This window comes from Armigeres subalbatus, chromosome 2 (assembly GCF_024139115.2).
Source record: "Armigeres subalbatus isolate Guangzhou_Male chromosome 2, GZ_Asu_2, whole genome shotgun sequence".
Lineage (NCBI taxonomy): Eukaryota > Metazoa > Arthropoda > Insecta > Diptera > Culicidae > Armigeres > Armigeres subalbatus.
In genome coordinates, this window is record NC_085140.1 from 97209746 (window position 1) to 97231122 (window position 21377).

A 21377-nucleotide genomic window follows, 5' to 3' on the forward strand; every position below is an offset into this window, starting at 1 on the left:
CACATTACTGTAAGAACGTGGCCGGCGCTGTACCTAGCCCTGTAGAAGTTAGGCTTTTGTAACGTGTACATTGAGGATGTTAACTCCTCGTCCCAACCCACAATAGGACAGCCCCATATAAAGGAGCGGCCAAAACTACCACAATGCTGATTTTCGATTTGGACGTGTAAAATTTGATGAATACACAATTTATAACCTGTATTTTTATAATTGGGGTGGCTTTATTTTTTATTATAATTGGGGTGGCTTTATAAATCGTTCAGAAAGGTCTCTTATATTTTAGTCTTCTTGCCCTCAGGTACATTCAATCTATTCTACAAGCATTCAAAGTAGTTGAAACAGTGACCCATTCTCATCCCCATTTGACCCATTGCACCCCAGATGACGGTAGTTTTGTAAAGGCATGTTTTACGTAACATTTGACGATTTTTTTTATTCGTTCATAAATGTCCTACAAAAAATTGTATGAGTGATTTTGTCAGTGAGGTCATTTTGACCCTGGGGTGCATTATGCACTGTTCTCCCTTATAAGCTTTTCTTATACATATCATTAAGCGCCTGCTTTGGCGAAAAGTATTAGAAATCTTCAGAAATAAATGACATTATTTTTTTTTATAAAGCAACGAAACGAAAAAAAGCTTTATATCGAGGCTGACCTGTACTACAGACGACAGACATTTTGAGAAAGATACTTGGAAAAATTTATCAAAATTGTGAACTTTAAGCGTTTGAAACAAGTCGTAAACATCAAAATGAATTATTCAAGCTTTTTTCCATTCACAATTTACGGTTTGAATGCTATTGATTTTGTCGAACCTCGATGTAGTTTGAACCGCGTTCAAGTCACGTATTTAATGTGAATCAATAATAAAGTGGTCCCACCTCATCGGTCGACGCCGCGCTCCACCACACTTCCAGAGGATGTACGACCTGGATCGCACCATTCGATTGGCTTCAACCGAACCAGATGTCGCTCGTTATTCAGATGAAGAGAGCCGGCTTTGTGTAGAGGACGACTTTGTGACAAACACTCCTTTTCCTGCGAAAATGCCATCGCCGACCGTGGTCTTCCTCATCACAGTCACAGCAGTTGTGTGTTGGGCATAATTAAATAATAATGGAATGAAATTATGAGGCAACGAGCGTGTGTACAATACTGTTACAATACAGCGAGGTGCGCCACGGAAGACGGAAGAAAGGGTAACGATGACCGACGGCGGAGCTCGACAACGATCCATAAGGCAAACAGCCCGAAGGTAGATCAAATATCATGCTCACAAGACGACGACGACGACGACGACGACAGGACAGGTCAAGAAACTATATTTCACGATGGAGCGATGTCCTGTAGGGTGTAATTTTGACGTGCGTTCGTAGCTGCCAGGTGGAATTATAACTGGCGATAAATTCGATATGTTTCAGGGATTAATGATTTTCTCCTTCCCTATGATTATGTCCTCAATTAATAAAACAATTTCGTAAAAATAAAAGACATAGAAATTTTCGCTTTATTATTTTGTTTTTGATAAGATGAACATGGGAGTTATGCGATGAAGAACTGGAACCGAAGCATTGTCATCAAGTCTGCTTTCATCCGTATCATCTTCTTCAACTGTTCAAGCTGATCAGGTAGATAATTTGTCTACTCAATCGGTGTCTTTGTGTAGAGCCGCTTTCCCTCCAAATACCGGCAGCTATAAAATCCTCATTAAATCCATTAATTTGACACTTTTATATGACTTGAAATCCTCACTTAAGCTCCAACCCCATTAAACCGCAGCATTTTGTCGTTATTCAGTGATCAACATCTTTATCGCTCGTTTACTCCGCTTGCTCCCTCCCAGCACTTCGAAATCCCTCGCCGGCAAATTCATACGAGCTTGCACTCATCTCGCGACCTAATCGCTTGGTGGCGTCGCGCAACCGAAATATATTTCACACCATCAATTTTCCCCGACTGTGTTCGTCTTCTTTCTCCGTTCTCGAAGAGGGCTGTCATCCACTTGGGGCGCACCACACCGCAATACATTGTAAGCAGCTCGTTCTCGACGGCTCACAGCAAATTGATTGAAATAGTCCGATGGGGAGGCCTTGTGGTGCCGTGGTGTTCAATCCAAGTATGATTGCGACCTTACCTAATAATAAACACTTCGGAACCATTTGACGCCCGCCCTTACGATTAATCATTTTCCACACGACGATGCTAATTTCAATTTATGTGCTCTCTTCCACGTAGACTTTCGTCGGAGACGATCAACGCCAGGATCATCATCGTGCATGGCCGTTCGATGAGTCCGTTGGGAAAGGTGAATCAAAAGACATTAATGTGAGTCAGTTCATCGTGGGGGAAGGACTTGCGGGAGCAGAGACGCAGCCACAGCTTGTGCAGCCAGCAGACACCCAACAGAGCAGGAGCATGACATCCGGGATGGAGTTTGGCCGCAGTCCAGATCATCACTCAGAGTTGAGGTAAGGTTCGAGCCAAGGGTGTTCATTCTGAACTGACCAATTGCATTTGGGTGCGAGCCAAGCAAATCGTCGCGTCTGGTTTAATTATTTTATGATTAATTTGTTTCAAGTCGCGGGCAGTTTGGGTATATTTTTTTTTCTCAATGTTTTTATTCTTTTAGTAGTTTTTATATTTTTTACCAAAATCCGCATAGACGAACTTTCACCAAACAACAAATGTCAATTCACCGGAATATCATTTTTCGGTTTTACTGAGCATACAAATGTGAAAATTTTTCCCAGCTGCAGAAAGAAAGACGGAGTGTGTTGAGCACTCTCTCACATGATACAAATCAGAAAAATCAAACCTGAAAGCCTAAGAAATTGTAGGGCTGAGAAACTCCAAGAACTGGATATTTAAAAATAACTAAATTAGTAAAGATCTAAAGAATTAAAAACTGATTAACTGGGGAATTGAATAACTGCACAGATGAGGAGCTTGTAAAAATGAAGTACCGTTTTGACTCAAATTCTGAACATGACTCATGTTCCGAACACTCGCATTTAAACGGTATTTTGAACCATGTTCTTAGTTTTATCAATAGGGTCTTGAATTCTTTTGCAATCTTGATCCTCCGTACCGTGGAAATTCTTAGTTTTTCGGTGCAAAAACGACGGTGTTCGGAATATGAGTCATGTTCGGGATTTGAGCCAAAACGGTACTAAAAACTGATCAACTTAGGAACCGAAGCACTGAAGAATTTAGGAAATAAATAACCTACAAACTAAAGAACTGAAAAACTAAAAAACTGAATAGCTGAAGAATAGAAAAAGAATTGAGGAACTGTAGAATTGAACAGCTGAAGAACTAAAGAAATTAATAACTGTATAACTGAAGAACTGAACACCCAAACAACTGGAGAACTGGGAAGCTGAGTAACTGAATAGTTCAAGAACTGAGGAACTGACAAAGCGAAGATTCAGAAGACCACTGTAGAATTGAAGAAATGAACTAAAGAACTGAAGAAATGAAGATCTGTAGAGCTGAAGAATGGAAGAACTGAAGAATCGCATAACTGATGAAATGAAGAAATCAATAAACCAATAAAGTTGTCCCATTTCGTTTTTTACGATGCCATTCCCACTGTATTAAGGGTGTCGCATTTGCTCGGACAAGTTATTTCTTTATCGGACATCATGGCTAGGCTTGCCAGCAATCATTTGTAGTTTTTAAATCCATTGATGGATTCTTTTGTTGGCCACCAGGCCTGTAAGAAGGACACCAACTAAAATCAACATGGGAAAACTATGCGTTTGACGGCAGTAAAGATCATAGAAATAATGAAATTAAGAAATAAAAGACTGATGAACTAAAGAACTGAAGAACCGAAGAAATGAAGAACTGAAGAAAAAAAAATAGAAAAATTATAAACTAAAGAACCGAATAAATGATGAACCTCAGAAATAAAGAAATCAAGTATAAGAAAACAAATAAACTGATGGGAACTGAAGAACCGGAGAACTAAAATACGGGAGAACTGGAGAATATAAGAGCTGAAGAACTGAAGAAATGAAAAACTGAATACTTTCGCACAATCAAAGTCAATTGCCTATATTCCGGGCATAAGCCACCCGGAGTGGAAATTAATTACTATGTCTGGAATTCGATGTGTGCAATTGCACAACATGTGAAAGATTTAGTTCGAAAAATGTATTGGAGGGTAACCACTTGCTTCGGTGGGGTATGATCGCACGACCCCAGTATGCTAGACAGGTGCTTTCCCTACTAAGCTATGAAGAACCTCCGTCGTCTTGAAAAACTTTATAAATGAAGAACTGATGAATCAAACCACTGTCGAATTTAATTGGAAAACAGAAAAATTGAAGAACTGGAAAATTTTAGAGCTGAAAAACGTTAAATCTAGAAAGCAGAAGATAATTACTGAAGAATTTGGTAATTGAGGAACCGGAGAAACAAACTTTATGCGAATTGAAAAACTGAACTTAAGAACTGAAAAACTGAAGAGTTTGAACACTCGATACATGAATTGGTGAAGAATTGAAGCATTAATGAGCTGTAGAATTGAAAAACTGAAAATCCGCAGAAACAAATAATCGAGATCCAAGAAAATGAAGAAAAGAAGAGCTAATGACATGTATAACTAAAAAACTGAAGATCCATAACACTAAAAAAGTAAAGAACTAAAAAACTTAAGAATTAAAAAACTAAACTGAAGAATTTAAGAACTGCTAAAGTAAACAACCGAGGATTAAAAAATCTGTATTGAAAACTTAAGATGTGAAAAGATGAAAGAATGAAAAATTAAGTAACTGAAAAGCTGTTGAGCTGAAAAGCTAAAGAAATGAAGAAATGTTCAACTAAAGAAATTGAAAACTGAGAAATTGGAGAACTGAAGAAATGCAAAACTAAAAAACTGAAGTGTTAAAGAGACGAAGAAACTGAAAAACTGGAACCAAGGAATTACATTAGAATAACTGCTATATGAGAAGATATGAGGAAATGTAGAACCGAGGATATGGAAAAAATGGAGAACTATAGAACCGAAGAAATGTAAAAACAGAAAAACTAAAAGAAAAATAGGAGGAACTGAATAACTAAAAAGCTGTAAAACTGCCAGAGAAATGCAAAGATCATAGAACTAAAAATCTCTAAAATAACTGAAGATTCGGAAAACTAAAAGTCTGAATAACTGAAGAACTTAGGAATCGAAGATGGTCGAAGAACGGCATTCGGGCGAATAATCGATTTTTTTACTTACGTTTGTGAAGTGAGAAATTAAAAATTAGTAGTGAGATGAGGTTATTGTAAGCTGAGAAGTGAAAAATGAGTAGTGAAAAGGGAGAAGTGAAATGTAATGATTGGGTAGTGCGCAAAAGAAGGGTGAGGTGAGAAATGCGAAATGAGACAGAAGAAAGAAAATGAATGAAAGAGAAAGAAATACGAAGGAAGAATGAGGACGGAAAAAAGGAGAAAGAAGGAAGAATATAGGAGGTAGAATGAAGTGAAAATAAGAAAACGGAAAAAGAAGTAAGAAAGAAGGAGTAAGGGTTAAATGAGAAGGAAGAATGAAGAAAGAAGGCAGAAAAAAGAAAAATTAGGGATGAAGTGAATGGAAGAAGAATGACGAAAAAAGATGGAAGAAGGAGGAAGAAAGAAAAAAAAAGGAAGAAAAAAGAAGAAAGACGGAAAAGGAAGAAAGAAAAAAGAAGCTAGATTAAAGAAGGACAAAATAAAAAGGAGATGGGAGTAGCCAAAAGATGAAGGAAGTAGAAGAAAGGTAAAAGGAAGAATAAAGAATGACCATAGAAGGAAGAAAAAGGAGAATCAAAAAAGTTTTAAGATGAAAAAAATGCAGAAGGAAGAAGAAAGAAGGTAAAAGGAACAAGGAATAAAAAAGAGAAACGAAGGAAGTAAAAAAAAGGAAGGAAAACTCAAGAAGGAAGTAGGAGGAAGGAAGATAGAAGAAAGAAGAATGATGGAGAATATAAAAAAAGAATAACTATGAAAGAAAGAAAAAGGAGAAAAAAAAAGCTTTTAGAAGAAAAGATGCAGAGAAAAGAAAGAAGTTTAAAGGAAGAAGGAATAAAGAAACAAGACGGAGGAAGTAAAAAAGAGATGAAGAAACAAAAAAGACGCAAGTAAAAAGAAAAAAAAAGTGGTAACAATGAAGGAAAATTCAAGAAGGAAGTAACAGAAAGGAGGACAGAAGATGGAAGAATGTAGGAAAAGTAGAAATGAGAAAGAATATGGAAGAAGTAATTAGAAACAAAAAAGGAGAAATGGAGAAAGGGAGAGTGATATCGAAGAAGGAAAGAAGTTTGCGTATCAAATAAGGAAGAAGAAAAATAAAAACCCTGATTAATCCACCTAGCGGTGATGGTGCCTTTCTCGTGCATTATAAAAAATAGTATTTTGGCCATTTCTTTTGAGCCCATAGTCCGATTTGGCCAATTTTCAATAGGAAACAATGGTAGCGGCGAATGCAACTTGTTGCAAGCAAATCGGTTGAGGACTAGTGCTGGAAAAATGAGTGACACTTTTTTACGCGATTATTCCGTAAAAAAAGTATTTTGATCATAGTACGATCTCGCCAATTTTCAATAGGAAACAATGGGATAGAGGTCTACGAAGTCGAATGCAACTTATTGCGAGCAAATCGGTTGAGGATAGGTGCCCGAAAAATGAGTGACACTTTTGCTACATTTTGGTACGTGGGTGCGCACAGACACACACACAAACACACACACAGACAGAAAAAAAGAAAATAGAAACTGAAAAAAAGAAGGAATATGAAAAATAAAAAAACGTAAAATGGTAAAAGGAAGAAAATGGAAAATGAATAATTGAAAACGGGAAAAGAAAATGAAAATGGAAAATAAGAAGGGAATATGGAAAATATGAAAAATATAGAAAATATAGAAAATATGGAAAGTATGGAAAATATGGAAAATATGGAAAATATGGAAAATATGGAAAATATGGAAAATATGGAAAATATGGAAAATATGGAAAATATGGAAAATATGGAAAATATGCAAAATATGGAAAATATGGAAAATATGGAAAACATGGAATAGAAAATTGAAAATTGAAAATTGAAAATTGAAAATTGAAAATTGAAAATTGAAAATTGAAAATTGAAAATTGAAAATTGAAAATTGCAAATTGCAAATTGAAAATTGAAAATTGAAAATTGAAAATTGAAAATTGAAAATTGAAAATTAAAAATTGAAAATTGAAAATTGAAAATTGAAAATTGAAAATTGAAAATTGAAAATTGAAAATTGAAAATTGAAAATTGAAAATTGAAAATTGAAAATTGAAAATTGAAAATTGAAAATTGAAAATTGAAAATTGAAAATTGAAAATTGAAAATTGAAAATTGAAAATTGAAAATTGAAAATTGAAAATTGAGAATTGAAAATTGAAAATTGAAAATTGAAAATTGAAAATTGAAAATTGAAAATTGAAAATTGAAAATTGAAAATTGAAAATTGAAAATTGAAAATTGAAAATTGAAAATTGAAAATAGAAATAAGAAAATAGAAAATTGGCAAAAAGAAGTGGAAAAATTAGGAAAGATTAAGATAAAAAGGAAAAATAACAAATTAAAAGGACTGAGGATAAAAGAAAAAGAACTAAGAAGAAACACAAGAAAAAAATGCAAAAAAGAAAAACAAGAAAAGAATAAAGAAATAAAAATGAAAATGGAAAATAAGAAAATATGGAAATTGAAAATTGAAAATTGAAAATTGAAAATTGAAAATTGAAAATTGAAAATTGATAATTGAAAATTGAAAATTGAAAATTGAAAATTGAAAATTGAAAATTGAAAATTGAAAATTGAAAATTGAAAATTGAAAATTGAAAATTGAAAATTGTAAATTGTAAATTGAAAATTGAAAATTGAAAATTGAAAATTGAAAATTGAAAATTGAAAATTGAAAATTGAAAATTGAAAATTGAAAATTGAAAATTGAAAATTGAAAATTGAAAATTGAAAATTGAAAATTGAAAATTGAAAATTGAAAATTGAAAATTGAAAATTGAAAATTGAAAATTGAAAATTGAAAATTGAAAATTGAAAATTGAAAATTGAAAATTGAAAATTGAAAATTGAAAATTGAAAATTGAAAATTGAAAATTGAAAATTGAAAATTGAAAATTGAAAATTGAAAATTGAAAATTGAAAATTGAAAATTGAAAATTGAAAATTGAAAATTGAAAATTGAAAATTGAAAATTGAAAATTGAAAATTGAAAATTGAAAATTGAAAATTGAAAATTGAAAATTGAAAATTGAAAATTGAAAATTGAAAATTGAAAATTGAAAATTGAAAATTGAAAATTGAAAATTGAAAATTGAAAATTGAAAATTGAAAATTGAAAATTGAAAATTGAAAATTGAAAATTGAAAATTGAAAATTGAAAATTGAAAATTGAAAATTGAAAATTGAAAATTGAAAATTGAAAATTGAAAATTGAAAATTGAAAATTGAAAATTGAAAATTGAAAATTGAAAATTGAAAATTGAAAATTGATAATTGATAATTGATAATTGATAATTGATAATTGATAATTGAAAATAGAAAATTGAAAATTGAAAATTGAAAATTGAAAATTGAAAATTGAAAATTGAAAATTGAAAATTGAAAATTGAAAATTGAAAATTGAAAATTGAAAATTGAAAATTGAAAATTGAAAATTGAAAATTGAAAATTGAAAATTGAAAATTGAAAATTGAAAATTGAAAATTGAAAATTGAAAATTGAAAATTGAAAATTGAAAATTGAAAATTGAAAATTGAAAATTGAAAATTGAAAATTGAAAATTGAAAATTGAAAATTGAAAATTGAAAATTGAAAATTGAAAATTGAAAATTGAAAATTGAAAATTGAAAATTGAAAATTGAAAATTGAAAATTGAAAATTGAAAATTGAAAATTGAAAATTGAAAATTGAAAATTGAAAATTGAAAATTGAAAATTGAAAATTGAAAATTGAAAATTGAAAATTGAAAATTGAAAATTGAAAATTGAAAATTGAAAATTGAAAATTGAAAATTGAAAATTGAAAATTGAAAATTGAAAATTGAAAATTGAAAATTGAAAATTGAAAATTGAAAATTAAAAATTGAAAATTGAAAATTGAAAATTGAAAATTGAAAATTGAAAATTGAAAATTGAAAATTGAAAATTGAAAATTGAAAATTGAAAATTGAAAATTGAAAATTGAAAATTGAAAAAAGAAAATAGAAAATTGGCAAAAAGAAGTGAAAAAAGAAGAAGAATTAGGAAGGATTAAGAAAAAAGAAAAAAAAACAAATGAAAAGGACTAAGGATAAAAGAAAAAGAGATAAGAAGAAACACAAGAAAGAAAAAGTAAAAAAAAAAACAAGAAAAGAATAAAGAAATAAAACAAAAAACGAGAAAGGAAAATGGAATGAAAGAAAACTAAAATATGAAATAGAAATAAAAGATGAAGAAACACATAGGAAGAAGGATTCAAATAGGGATAATTGAGATGGAAGAAAAAAGAAAATGGAAAAATAAATAATGAAAAGGAAGAAGAAAGAAAGAAGAATGAGGAATAAAGAAGGGAGAAAAAAGATTAAACATAGCATTAGGAGGGAAGAAGAAGGAGTAACGAAGAACGAAGATTAAAAAAGTAGAATGAAAAACAGGAAGAGCAAAGACTGAAGCTGGAAGATATAAGAGTGAAAAATGAAGAAGGAATAAGAAAGTAGTATAAAGGATGAAAGGTGAAGGAAGAAATAAGAATAATGGAGGAAGAAGGAAAAATGTAGAGGGATGGGAGGAGGAAGAAATAACAAAGGATAAAGAAGAAGGAAGATAAAGAAGGACCAAGGAAGGACGAAGTAGAGAGAAGGATAAAGGAAGAAGAAAGTAATTAAAAGGATAAGAAAGAATGAAGAATAAGGGCGAAGATATAAATGAAGAAAGTTGAAAGGAGGAGGTAGAATAAAGAAGGAGAAGTGAGGAGGAAGAAAGAAGCAAAAAGAAATGCTTAAAAAGATAAAGGAAAAGCAGAAAGAAATGAAAGATAAGAAGAAAAAAATAGAAAAAAAGGAAAAAGGAAGGATTGATTTATTACTTATTTATTCACATTTCTCTTCTTATTTTTTATTTTCAAATTCTTATTTCTCTCTTCTCATCATTCAATACCGTGGGGCATTAAAATCCGTATACTTAAGCACCTTAGTATATGAAAAAGTCACTAGAAAATAGAAATCGAATGCAAATGAAACGTTAGTCAATGACTAGGTCTAGGAGCATGAAGGCTTCTATTTTTGAAGTGTTTCACACTTACACATTAAAAACTTCGAAAAACATGATAAAATTATAAATTAAATCAACTACTCCTGAATCGAATTCCGTACAGCTATTTTTCAACTAAATATTCAAATTGAAGCAGTCTGATTGACTAAAATACCACTGAGGGTTCGAGTCCAATCGAAAGGAAAGTGGTTTCCTGCAATACATTTTTCAAATCAAAAACTTCCACACAATGTACATATTCACATATGAGTTTTCAGAACATAGGCAATCAACTTTGATTGAACTACCACTGTAAATTATTCAATCCGCACCTTGAGAAGCGATCCCTTCGATTTGTATTCCGCTTATCTTATATAATGATTCACAATTAGCAATTAAAACACAGTTACTTTTGGTGAAATTGTGTTCTACCTGCAAAAAAATGGCCATAGAAACTCCGCGTTTGGAGGATGAATATTTGTTTTTGATTATTGTTGTTTAGGCTTCAAGCCTACTTCAATGCTTTAAAAACTTAATATCAAGTATCTGAACAGGATAAAATAAATTATTTCCAAATTAAGTACCTTTAACCCTCTTTAATTTATTGATATCTCAAGAAGCGGACGGATTTCGGTCCCCCACGCTACTCACGATTATCACTTCTTATTCCTTATTTCGTACATTTCACTTATCCGTTCTCTTTTTTTCGCTTATTTCTTCTCATTTCTTACTTTTCGATTTTTGTTTCACACTACTCGCATCTCGCATCTCACTTCCAAATTCCTATAGCTAACTGTTTACTTCTCAGTGCTCAATTCTCACTTCTCGATTTTTATTTCCAACATCTCACTTCTCATTTCTTATAGCTAACTCTTACTTCAAACTGCTCAATTCTCACTTCTCGATTTAGATTTTTTACTTCTCACATCTCGCATTCCATTTCTCACTCCTTACTTCTTAGTGCTCAATTCTTATCTAACTGTTTACTTTTCAATTCTCATTTGTCACTTCCTATTTCTAACGTCTTATTGTTTATGTGAAGTGAGAAATGCGAAATGTCTCACTTTTTACTAAATTATTCGCAATTCTCACTATTCACTTATCATATCTCACCTTCACTACTCACAATCTGAGTTATCAAAATCCACTATTCGGCCAAACTGACATTCGCCCGAGTTGGGGAAAAGAACATCTAAATATGGAACTAAAGTAACCCGAATTCAAGAACTTGAAAACTGAAGCACCAAAGAACTGAGAAGATTTTTGCAGTTTTGAACTAATTACCGGATTTTCAAATTGATAAACACCGTTCTTTAGTTATGATTTCTATATATGTTTGAACACCCACCTGCCCGAACGCCACTCGTCCCCTTCTAACAAATCAACCTCTTTCTCGTTCCAGCGGCACCCACACGGCCCAGTTCGGTCAGAACCTCCCGCTCGGCGTGCTCGGGAACCTCTCGGCGTTGAACATGAACGTGCCAAATCTGTCAGGGTTGACGGCGGCCGCAGCAGCGGCAGCAGCTGCCGGGCTCGGTGGCCACGGGGATGTGCTGGAGAAGCTGAAGATGCAAGTGCGCGACATGAAGGTGGGACTCGGAATGGGCGATCAGAGTGATTTTGCGGCGCTGCACGCCAGTTTCGGTGCCGGTGCATTGCAACAGCAGCAGCAGCAGCTGCAGCAACAACAACAACAACAGCAACATCAAACCGGAAGTGGGAATTTGTTTGGGGGTGGGGCGGTTGGAAGTGTTGGGGGTAGTGCCGTTGGGGATCATAGGGTTGCGGGACAAAATAGTGCAGGGGTCACAGGTGCGGGCACTGGGAACAATAATGGGAGCGGTTACACGTTTACGCTGCCCAATGCTCCACCGGTCAACAAGGACGGTAAGTGAGACTAAAGAAAAAATAGTTGGTGATTCATTGCGAATAATTTGGATTCTCTTCCGAAAGGAGCTGCCGGTTCGAGTTCGTCCACGTCCAGCGAGACGTCCAATTCTTCACAGCAGAACAACGGCTGGAGCTTTGAAGAGCAGTTCAAACAAGTCAGACAGGTAAGTGCCTCTACATTTGTCTCCGATTCTGTATTTCCAATCCAAAAGCACCTCACTTGCCTTCAAACCCAACTAGTCGCGTAGGTTCAGGTTCGCAATAAAATGTCGAAAAACGGCGAACATTGTTACTGCGGTCATCATCTTCCGTCATCGACCGTGCTGATTGGTTTTGCAATTGATGGGACGTGGTTATTTGATCGGCTGTATTAAAACAGCAATCAATTTTCCCCTCCTGTCCGGTTTGTCATAAATTTTGCACACCTCGACACAACAGAATGTAAACATAACGAATCGAGGACGGCAAGACAAATTGCCTGAATAACTGGCTGATTAATTGCAATTTGCGTAAGAAAGTGCTCAAGTGGCAGAGGCGGGAAGGTGCTCCGTCCAAACGTTGATAATTTATTCTCTCGTCGGGTGCTTGATTACCCGATTACCGGAGTAGACTTTAAAATCAGAATATTTTTGAGAAAAATGATTGTAAATAAATTCGACAAAAAATATTGTGGTGTGTGAAATGTGTACTAGAAAAATCAAATTAAATCGGGATATTGTTATATCAAATATTGATTCCATTTTGTTCTCATTTGTCACTCAGGCATTTACTACCTGTTCGAGCAATTATCGTCTCAATTCTTGAGTGGGACATTCCTAAGTTGAAACCCTGATTGTCCAGGAAGAAAATTACACCAAGTACGTCCACACCACCCAATACTTGACGGACGATTCGATAAGTGCCGGATCGCTCGATGATGAATATTCATCATCGGCTGCAACCAGCGCAGATGGGAACGATTTCTCCAAATCGCGAAGAAAGCAAAACATCGATGCATTTGAAATTTCTTGTCGATCTTGATCATCTTCCTGCATTGCAGGTCCCGTTCAAGTCCGTTCTGCCAAGCCGTTTGGCGTTGTGTACGCCATCTTCGAGCCACAACTAATGACGGTTGATTAACGCAGAGGCTGTTGGCAATCACGGACGAACGGGAGAGATGGGTTTTGGGGATGGGGGCGTGCAGAGGATTTGAATTAAAATAAATAGAAACGTAAATTGAAGTTTATTTGTGCAACACACGGACAGCAAGCCGTGCGCGCTGTGGAGCAGAAGGAAATCAGCGTGTTCCCGATATCGGTTGTGATCAATTTTCCCGCCGTCGATCTCGCTCGCGCTCGCTGATGGGAAGATCCGCAGGAGGTTGTCAAACACGATTATCGATGCGGAACGTTGATTGTCGACAGATAGAGAGGAAGATGCTGAAAAGTGATTCGTGAACCGTGTAAAGTTGTTGGTACGAGGGTATCGGTGGTCTATGAAAGGGGAAAATAATGGGTCGAAATTTGAGTTACCTTTATTCTAGTTAAGGTTATTTATGGACATACTGACATCGCTGATCTTATTTTATCTAAAGATGAAACAATCTAGTACTTAGTTAATTATAAATTGATTGCACGGATATGTCTGCCACTGCCATGCTGCTGATAGAGTATGTTTGTATGTGTATTTCAGAGGAATACAAGTTAAAGACAGTTAAATGGTGTAATTCCAAATAAGAATCGGGAAAATAAATTATTCATTGCAGTTATTTTACATTTTAGAATTATTTTCTCATTCTTTAGTTTCCATCTCAGATTTCATCAATTATGATAACAGCAAACAAGTTTTGTGATCGCAATCCGGCAACCTGGGAAGGACTCAATCTCCAAAAGCTATCGACTCACTAATTTTCTTTCGGCTTTATTTAAGCTGTTTGAAAAAGTGATTTACCGCAGAATACTCGAATCTGCCGAACAAAACAACATCTTGCTCGAGGCACAGTTTGGTTTTTACTGTGGTTCGCACACGACACTTCATCTACAATGGTAGAGTGGTCAGAGCTCTCGCATCGAAGCACCAACAAGGTCTACAGTTCCTGGCAGAGTTCTTTACCTTTACGAAGACCCAGACCATCATCCCAAGCAGCACGTTTGTCATAAATGAGTTACTGAGACCTATGTATGACCAAATCCAGTCATAAATGAGTTTCAACCAAATCGACCTAAATTGTGCTACTCGGGATCTTGCATCATTCTCAATCCTCAAGAACTGTTCCGGCTGCAGATTGTAAAATCGTTTCAAACGGCGAACCTGTAGAATGGGCCAACGGCGGATTATTTTGGTCTAACACTAGACAGCAAGCACATTTTCAGCCAGCAGATCGACAAAACTGTTACCAAATGCAACGTTTTGCTGTGCTGTACAAATTGATCACCCGCAAGTCACGCACCTGACACGAAACAAGCTTGCAAGCTACAAACAATTCTTCCTCCCAGAATGCAGGTCTGAGAGTGTTGTGCAAGAACACACCATCTAAAGCTCCAAAGAGTGCAAAACAAGGGCGAATGCACATGATCTATGACATGTGCCAAGGGACATGCGGACAACTGAGTATCACCTTCTGATAGGAGTGAACATGTTGGACGATCGCTTTGGTGAGTTGATGTAAGGTCACTCGGCGAAATATAGGAACACAAGGTCGTTCGAGGCCTATTTCCCTCTAGATAGAATAATAAATTCAATTTAGACTATGTTAGAACGTCTTTGTAGCTTCCCGTGGCATGGAAGTCCGAAGCACTTTCTTCCCCGTAAGAGTATCGCACAGCGCTAGCATGAAGATCGAGTCCGTGAAGAGTCGGAGCAACTGTACCGCGCTAATAACGCACGAAAGTTCTATAATAAGTTAAACCGTTCACGTAACGGCCACGTGCCACAGCCCGATATGGGTAAGGACGTAAACAGGAACCTTCTTAAGAACGAGCGTGAGGTGATCCAAAGGTGGCGACAGCACTACGAAGAGCATCTGAATGGCGATGTGGCAGAGAACGATGGCGGCATGGTGGCAAACTTGGGAGCAAGCGCGCAGGACATACGTTTTCCGGCTCCGGATCTCCAAGAAATTTAGGAGGAGATTGTCCGGATGAAAAACAACAAAGTCCTTGGGGTTGACCAACTACCAGGAGGGTTCTATCACAAACGCCCGAATGGCACTTGCCCGAATTCCATCCGCCTGAATGACAAACGCCCGAATTCCATTCGCCCGAAAAGACCAAACGCCCGAAAATACAATCAAAAACATAGAATTGAAGAGCAAATTGCGTTGCTCTCATTTTTGTTATTTTTTTCAGCAGTAAGCATGCACGAGAGCATTGGAAATGACACGTATCAAGTTGAAATCAATAACTTTTATATAGAATAACTTTTGTCACATGTTATGTACAATTGTGTTTTTATATAAACAAGTAGCCCTTAATGGACCTTAAAACTTTTTTCTAATACGTCATTTCTCTAAATCTAAAGTTATTGGCGTTATCGGAGCATGTTATTAATAGTGGTACAATTACCCTATGTGAATGACATCTGTGGTTTTTGTTTAAAGGTTTTGAAGCATTTTCAAAATGTTTGCAACTCCTCATATAAACCTTCACCTGGATTCTATGTCGCAATTGATAAGTTCGTTGTCTCCTGGGAAAGTTAGGATCTTCCGAAGACCTCCAAATATCATATCCCAAAGTTTCATATAAAAGGATTTTTTAATACATTCGGCCATGGGCAGGGATGGCACAAAGAGTATATATCGACATATACGCCGAAGTTGTATAAAACCCATCTCTTGCGAGCTGAAATTTATTGCGAAAAGAAGATATGTGTGCATTTGATATTGTCCATTTAATTTAAACATAAATAAAAAGGGTTAATCATACGTAGTTGGCTAGAATTGAATGTAGACTTAAGATGAAGCTAATCTTATTTTTAAATGTTCTTAGACAAATCTCATATTACTTATCGTCATAGTCAACAATTTTGTATAGAATTCTAATGGCTATAACAAAAAAAATCTTTTTTTATCGCTGACGATGCCTTGGAAGTTGAGAAATATGTATTTGATGAGATGTTATACACAGAATTCTGTTTTTCACACGATTTTGTTTCGGTTGAATTTTTGATAGTGTGGCTTTAATTTATGACCAAAATCCATGCAACATGTTCCTAAAACCACTAATAATCCAGAGAAAAGTCAGATGATTATTTATATACGATAATCATTTTAGATGGGGATACAACTTAGAAAATTTAGCTCGTGTTGAAACAGAATCCTGTGAATTTCTTCGATATATATCAGTTACGTCTTAAAAAGGGCGTAACTCCAAAACGGGTCCTACGATTTTTTTTCAAATTTCGGCCAGAGATGCAGTATAGCCCCAGAATTCAGCTCCGGGTATTAGTTTTGATGGAGATTTTTTTGTTAATAATGGTCAGGGGAGCACCGTGAAAGGCATTCAAGGAGGTTCGAAAATCTTGCCCAAAGAAACGTATTTTTTTTCTGTGAGCAAATATTATGTGAATGGGGTGTACCCGTTAGGCATAATGGACGTTATACATAAATGACCCAAAGAACAGCCCATGACATAAAGAAGGCAGAATTATGCCAAACGACCATTATGTGGTCGTAGCAGACTCATGTAAATGGTCGCCAATTAACGCACAAAAGAACCACAAGAGACCCACTTTTCTTTCCTTAACTATGGTCTTCTTCTTCTTTTTATTGGCATTACATCCCCACACTGGGACAGAGCCGCCTCGCAGCTTAGTGTTCATTAAGCACTTCCACAATTATTAACTGTGAGGTTTCTAAACCAAGTTACCATTTTTGCATTAGTCGAGTCGAGACAATTTCCAACCCGAAAATTACCTAGACCGGCACTGGCAATCGAACCCAGCCACCCTCAGCAAGGTCTTGCTTTGTAGTCGCGCGTCTTACCACACGGCTAAGGAGGACCCCTATGGTCGGTCTATAAAATACCCTAAAGAGTATTGCTCGAACTTCCAATAACATTTTAGGGTGGCACAATAAGTGAAATACACTTTTGAAACGTGGAAGTCCTTCGTTTTGCAGCGTTCCAAAACGGTTCCAACTAGAAGAAAGAAATGCGACCACTGATACGAATAAATATTTGTAGCATCTCTCTCCGATGCGCTTCTTCCTCGTGATTCTGCTACGGACGGCAACATTATGCCGTCGCAAAGCGGTTAATTTGCACTTTGAACAAAATTCTTCACACAACAACCTTCCCTTGTATAAAATAGTGGTCCTGAGAAGAACCGATTAGTTTGTGACGGGACTGAGACCAAATGAAATGCCACGCACGCGGAAGAAAAGCAGTTTTGTTATAATCAATTAGTCCAGTTGCTTTGTTGATCGGTATGAGGGCAAATATTGTATAACTGCAACACTCCCCAAAGAGGCGTGGCTAAAGGGTTAACGTTATTGATTACAAGAAGGCAACTTTTCCGCGCGCGCGGGCCATGTCGTTCAATATGTCGCGAAGAGAAGACCGCGGTCCCACCATCGACAACGGCGGAGCTACTGCCGGAAATTTTATTCCCGCCGATTCCGGATCGGATCGTGCGGTCGTCGTCGTCGACATCAGCAGCACTCAGATGAAATAATTAATATTGAGCGTCTTAGGGAAAATTTTACAAGGCTAAAAAATTTCAAACTTCCATTTACTTCCACTATAATCACTAATGTATCATCAGATACGTATTTCGTTTTCTACTTGAAAACTTCTTCAGTGTTATGTTATCGACTGTTATCGACGATGTTGTCGGAGTATAGTCGGAGATAGTGGAAGTAAATGGAAGTTTGAAATTTTTTAACATTGTACTCAGATGAAGTTATCTTGCCTGTTTCGCTACGATGGCGGCTGTGGCGGCAGCGCGGTAGAGCACGTTTCTACAACGGTGGCGTCTGAAGTACCATCGATTGGCTGTCATCAGCTCTTAAGCCATAATTTAAGGCGAGACGAATTTTGACCAAAGTACAAATTATTCGCTTGGTGATGGCATATACTTTCCATCGGTAGCAGAGTCACGAGCGCGTGTCAGAGAGAGACGCTGCAGAAAATTATTCGCATGGATAGTAGCAGTCAAGTGAATTTTCCCCTAAAGATTATTATTTTAGTAGGTAGTCTGCTGCTTGTTTCAGGTTTTATTTCCATCCATGCGTATACATTTTTGCGGCTTCTCCTGCTGACGCACGCTCGTGATTTTGCTGCCGTCTGGGGTAATTAAAAGAACCGATGGATTTCCAATAATTCGCCTTCCCAGTCACAAAAAGTAACAAAACCAAATCAGAATCTTGAGAAAATTTCACTTTGCCGCCACTGATGCCATCCATCCCAATAAATATTTGTAGCATCTCCCCCCAATGGTGGTCCTGAAAAGAACCAATTTATTAGTCCTGCAACAAAACCAGATCCAGAACCATGCAATAAAATTTCAATGCAGTGCCGCTGAAGCCGACGATAGCCACTCGATAGTTTGCCACTTAACCGCTACAGATGCAGAAACCACCCCTTTCAATTCTAGGACCGCTACCAATGCCATCGTTCTGTGCTCTCACCGTTCCCGCTCTCCGTGACCACTCACAGTGGATCATCGTACGTAGAAATGAGCGAGCGTGAATCATCGTTCTTTCTATACCCGGAGAAAATGAAACGGTGGGTCACAAGGCCCGTAACTTACGTCATTCTGATGTCCGTGTTGGGAATGCATGAATGCGATTGGTTGGTTCTGATATGTTTACTGGGTAGGACAACAATTGAAATTTTCAATAGTTTATCGTAAACTATCAAAAGTTTAAAAAAGTGACGAATTGCTGGAGATTTGCTTAGTCGATTGATATATTAATCTCGAAAATCCATCGAAGTCTCTATTAACCAGAAGAAGATTTGCACCTCCGAAGAGGGACGGAATTGTTGATGTAGCGCTAACTTAAGTGGCCGTACACTAATTACGTAAGCATTTTTTCTGGATTTTTCAACCCCCCTCCCCCATGTAAGATTTTTCCTATACAAATATTTTTTTATTTATATGGAACGTAAGAAAATAGCAGACCCACTCTCACCCCATAAAGGCTTACGTAATTAGTGTACGACCCCTAAATAGAGACTCCCAACTAAGGGGCATCATCATAAGTACCACGAATTTGGATATTGGATATTAGCTTATATTAGCTTAGACTGACTGTACAGTGTACATATCAATGGTTGCAAATCACTGATTGATCAGAGGGTTTAGGGTAATTTGGTCGAATGCCATATGGCCGGAAAAATCATTTGGCCGAATAGTTGATATCGGCACCAACATTTCAAAAGGGCGAAACTGCTTTTGTAAATAAGAGCTTCTCACGTTTCTGGTGGACTAATTTGTGCTCACCCACGCAATCCAGCACCATTAAATAAAAGAAGAGGATTCGATGCTTCCATCAGTGGTATTGGATTGCGAGGGTGGGCTCATATTAACCCACCAGCGACGTGAGAAGCTTTTGTTGACAAAAGCAGTTACGCCCTTTTGAAATGTTGGTGCCGATATTCGGTTCCTTATTAAGAGAAGTGAAAAGTAAGATGTTCGTAGTGAACAAAGAAAAGTGAGAAATAAGCTGCCCGATATTTTTGTGCTTGCTTCGAAAGTTTTTGTTTTCGAAATTGAATAAAATGAGCTCAATAACAATAAACAATTGTGTTCTTGCTCAAACATACGTGAAAAGCATGTTGTGATGTTGTATTACGCGGATCTACAAATTTACCCGAATGTTTCGTGAAGCTTCATGAACATTTTTCGGGGTTAGATTTTCTCGTTTCTCTGCAAGTAGGTAGGAAACAAAAAGGCAGAACAAATCTCGCTTAACTTTTCAAAAGGACCTAAGTAACATTTTTTTCATGAATTTATTTGAATAGCGCAATCAACAGAACAACATGAAAGCTATTGATTGCGCTATTCAAATAAATTCATGAAAAAAATGTTACTTAGGTCCTTTTGAAAAGTTAAGCGAGAAATGTGTCGGGGAACTGTTTGCCTTCTTTCCGCCTTCGATAATTATCGTTCAGCCCTCCAACACTCAACGTTATCTGACCATAACAACACAGGCTAAACTAATCGGTGGATTCTTCTTTTCTCCACCAGCACCATGACTCAAAGTCTGGGAATCTGGGACTGTTTTTCTTCCTTTGCCACTAAAATAACACTCGAGTTTACATCAACCGTTTCACAGAAAAACTACATTTATTTATCTAAAAGCACACTTTACGACAATACATTTATTTGGATCTTAACTTAACATTTTTGCTTACAAACTAACACATTAAAAACGGGTTGAAATTGAACGCGCGCGGCCTCTACGCTCGTCCGTAGCCTTTCTTGTTCTGGTGCACCTAACACCGACCGATAGATGATGGAAAAATGCAGAAACAAGGAGGAAGAAGGAAGATGGACGAAGGAAGAAGGAAAAAGAAAGAAAAAATAAGGAAAAGGAAGAGGAAGAAGGAGAATGAATAAGGAAGAAGAAAAAAGGAATACAGTCAAACCTCCATGAGTCAATGTTCTATGACTCGATATCTGTGTCTGATATAATCAAGCCTATTGCATAGATCTGCTTAAGAGCTTTGTAATGATAAATAAATTTGTTACTTTTGGGACGAAAATATGGTAAAGCTGCTTGATTTCCCTTCTCTAAACGCCCCCACCCCTCCCTAAAAAAATAGAAAATAAAAACCGCCTTGATTATAAAAATGAATCATTTGTTTGAGAAACTGCATAAGTCCATTTTACACTATTTCGAGAAAACAACAAAAAACTGTTTTTGAACAAACTTGCATCGAATCTTTCGATTTCTTCGATACAGATAAATCTCGGGAACTTTTCCAAATCGGCGTATGTAACATTTTGATCAAGCTGAGAAAATGAGCTTGGAAGTTTTCAGAATTTATTTTTATTCCTATTTAGAAACTAAACATTTTTATTGCAATTGAATACACCTCAACGATACATTATGAAAAGGTTCATCGTCACTGACCCTGAAATCTACACTGCGTGTGAACATTTCAGTTATTTTGATAAAAATATATGTTACAACGTTCTGCAACAGATAAATCACATACGTCGTTTTGATACGTCAGCATGACCGAGGTCATGCTACTTTCGTCGAAATGTTACGCTGCTCCGTACGCTGCATTGTTGATACGTCGAAATGTTGCGTCAA

General features: G+C 36.2%; 1 protein-coding gene across 2 annotated transcripts in view; it reads left to right on the plus strand.

Moving 5' to 3' along the window:
* The first annotated feature begins 2232 nt into the window (after nt 1-2232).
* Nucleotides 2233-21377, plus strand: part of LOC134210235 (protein dead ringer) — a 274077-nt gene continuing 254932 nt past the window's right edge. For both annotated transcript variants that reach the window (XM_062686279.1, XM_062686280.1), the window contains exons 1-3: nt 2233-2469; nt 11649-12133; nt 12200-12300. In XM_062686279.1, coding sequence (XP_062542263.1) covers nt 2417-2469; nt 11649-12133; nt 12200-12300 — 639 coding nt within the window. In that variant the 5' untranslated portion in view covers nt 2233-2416. The remainder of the gene's footprint in view (nt 2470-11648; nt 12134-12199; nt 12301-21377) is intronic.